General features: G+C 55.9%; 1 protein-coding gene across 1 annotated transcript in view; it reads left to right on the forward strand.

Annotated features, from left to right (window-relative positions):
- The window catches only part of CNPY2 (canopy FGF signaling regulator 2), a 3,829-nt gene that overhangs the window by 2,184 nt on the left and 542 nt on the right, over positions 1-1,103 (forward strand). Inside the window, exon 4 of the mRNA XM_015887059.2 lies at positions 64-160. Coding sequence (XP_015742545.1) covers positions 64-160 — 97 coding nt within the window. The remainder of the gene's footprint in view (positions 1-63; positions 161-1,103) is intronic.

Raw genomic sequence — 1,103 nt, forward strand, 5'->3', positions numbered from 1 at the left:
GGTGGGGTGGGGGTCTCCCCGGGTTCTGGTGCTGAGCCACAACGTGGTTGTGTTGTGTTGCAGTGTGAGAGCATCGCTGAGGAGTACGAGGACGAGCTCATTGAGTTCCTGTCCCACGAGGCTGATAACGTCAAGGACCGGCTGTGCAGCAAGAGGACGGGTGAGAGGGGAGGGGGGGCTATAAGGACCATATAAGGACTATATAAGGGCTATATAGGGGCTATAAGGGGCTCAGAGCCATCTCTATGAGCTCTCCCTGGGGTCTATCCCCTCCAGCTCTGTCCCTGCTCTCCCCTCCTGTTACCTTTGGGTCCCTGTTTCTTAAATACCCCATTGAAGGTGCAGAGCAGCCCCAGCACTGAGCCAGGAGCTGTAGGATGGGGGCACAGCGAGTAGCCATAGCAGTGCTTACCCTATCCCATTCCATCCCATCCCATCCCATCCCATCCCATCCCATCCCACGTTGTGCTCTCACTCTGCTCCTCCAGCCCAGCAGAGTGGGATGATTCTTTTTTGGGTGCTGTGCTCGGGTTGATTTAGGGCAGCCATCCCGTTGTCCCTATTGGCTTCCCCAGCCCCGTGCTCCCCCCGCAGCCAATGGCCGGGCGCCCACTCTCGGCCCTGCAAGTTCTATTTCTGGTTCACAAACATCGGGGTCAGGGCACGCCACGACCTTTGTGCTTCCTTTATTAATGAGCGTGCTCTGCTCTCGTTACCTACACCCTAAAAGCAGCCTGGGGCTGCTGCTGCTGCACCCCTGAGCCCCATGGGTCAGCTGTGGGGTCTATGGGGGGGCTGTGGGGTCTATGGGGGGCTGTAGGGTCTATAGGGGGCTGTAGGGTCTATAGGGTCTATAGGGTCTATGGGGAGCCCCATAGAGGTCTATAGGGTCTATAGGGTCTATGTGGATCCCCATAGAGGTCTATAGGGTCTATGTGGATCCCCATAGGGGTCTATAGGGTCTATAGGGTCTATGTGGATCCCCATAGGGGTCTATAGGGTCTATAGTGTCTATGTGGATCCCCATAGGGGTCTATAGGGTCTATAGGGTCTATAGGGTCTATATGGATCTATAGGGGTCTATAGGGTCTATAGGGTCTATG

This window comes from Coturnix japonica, linkage group LGE22C19W28_E50C23, assembly GCF_001577835.2.
Source record: "Coturnix japonica isolate 7356 linkage group LGE22C19W28_E50C23, Coturnix japonica 2.1, whole genome shotgun sequence".
Lineage (NCBI taxonomy): Eukaryota > Metazoa > Chordata > Aves > Galliformes > Phasianidae > Coturnix > Coturnix japonica.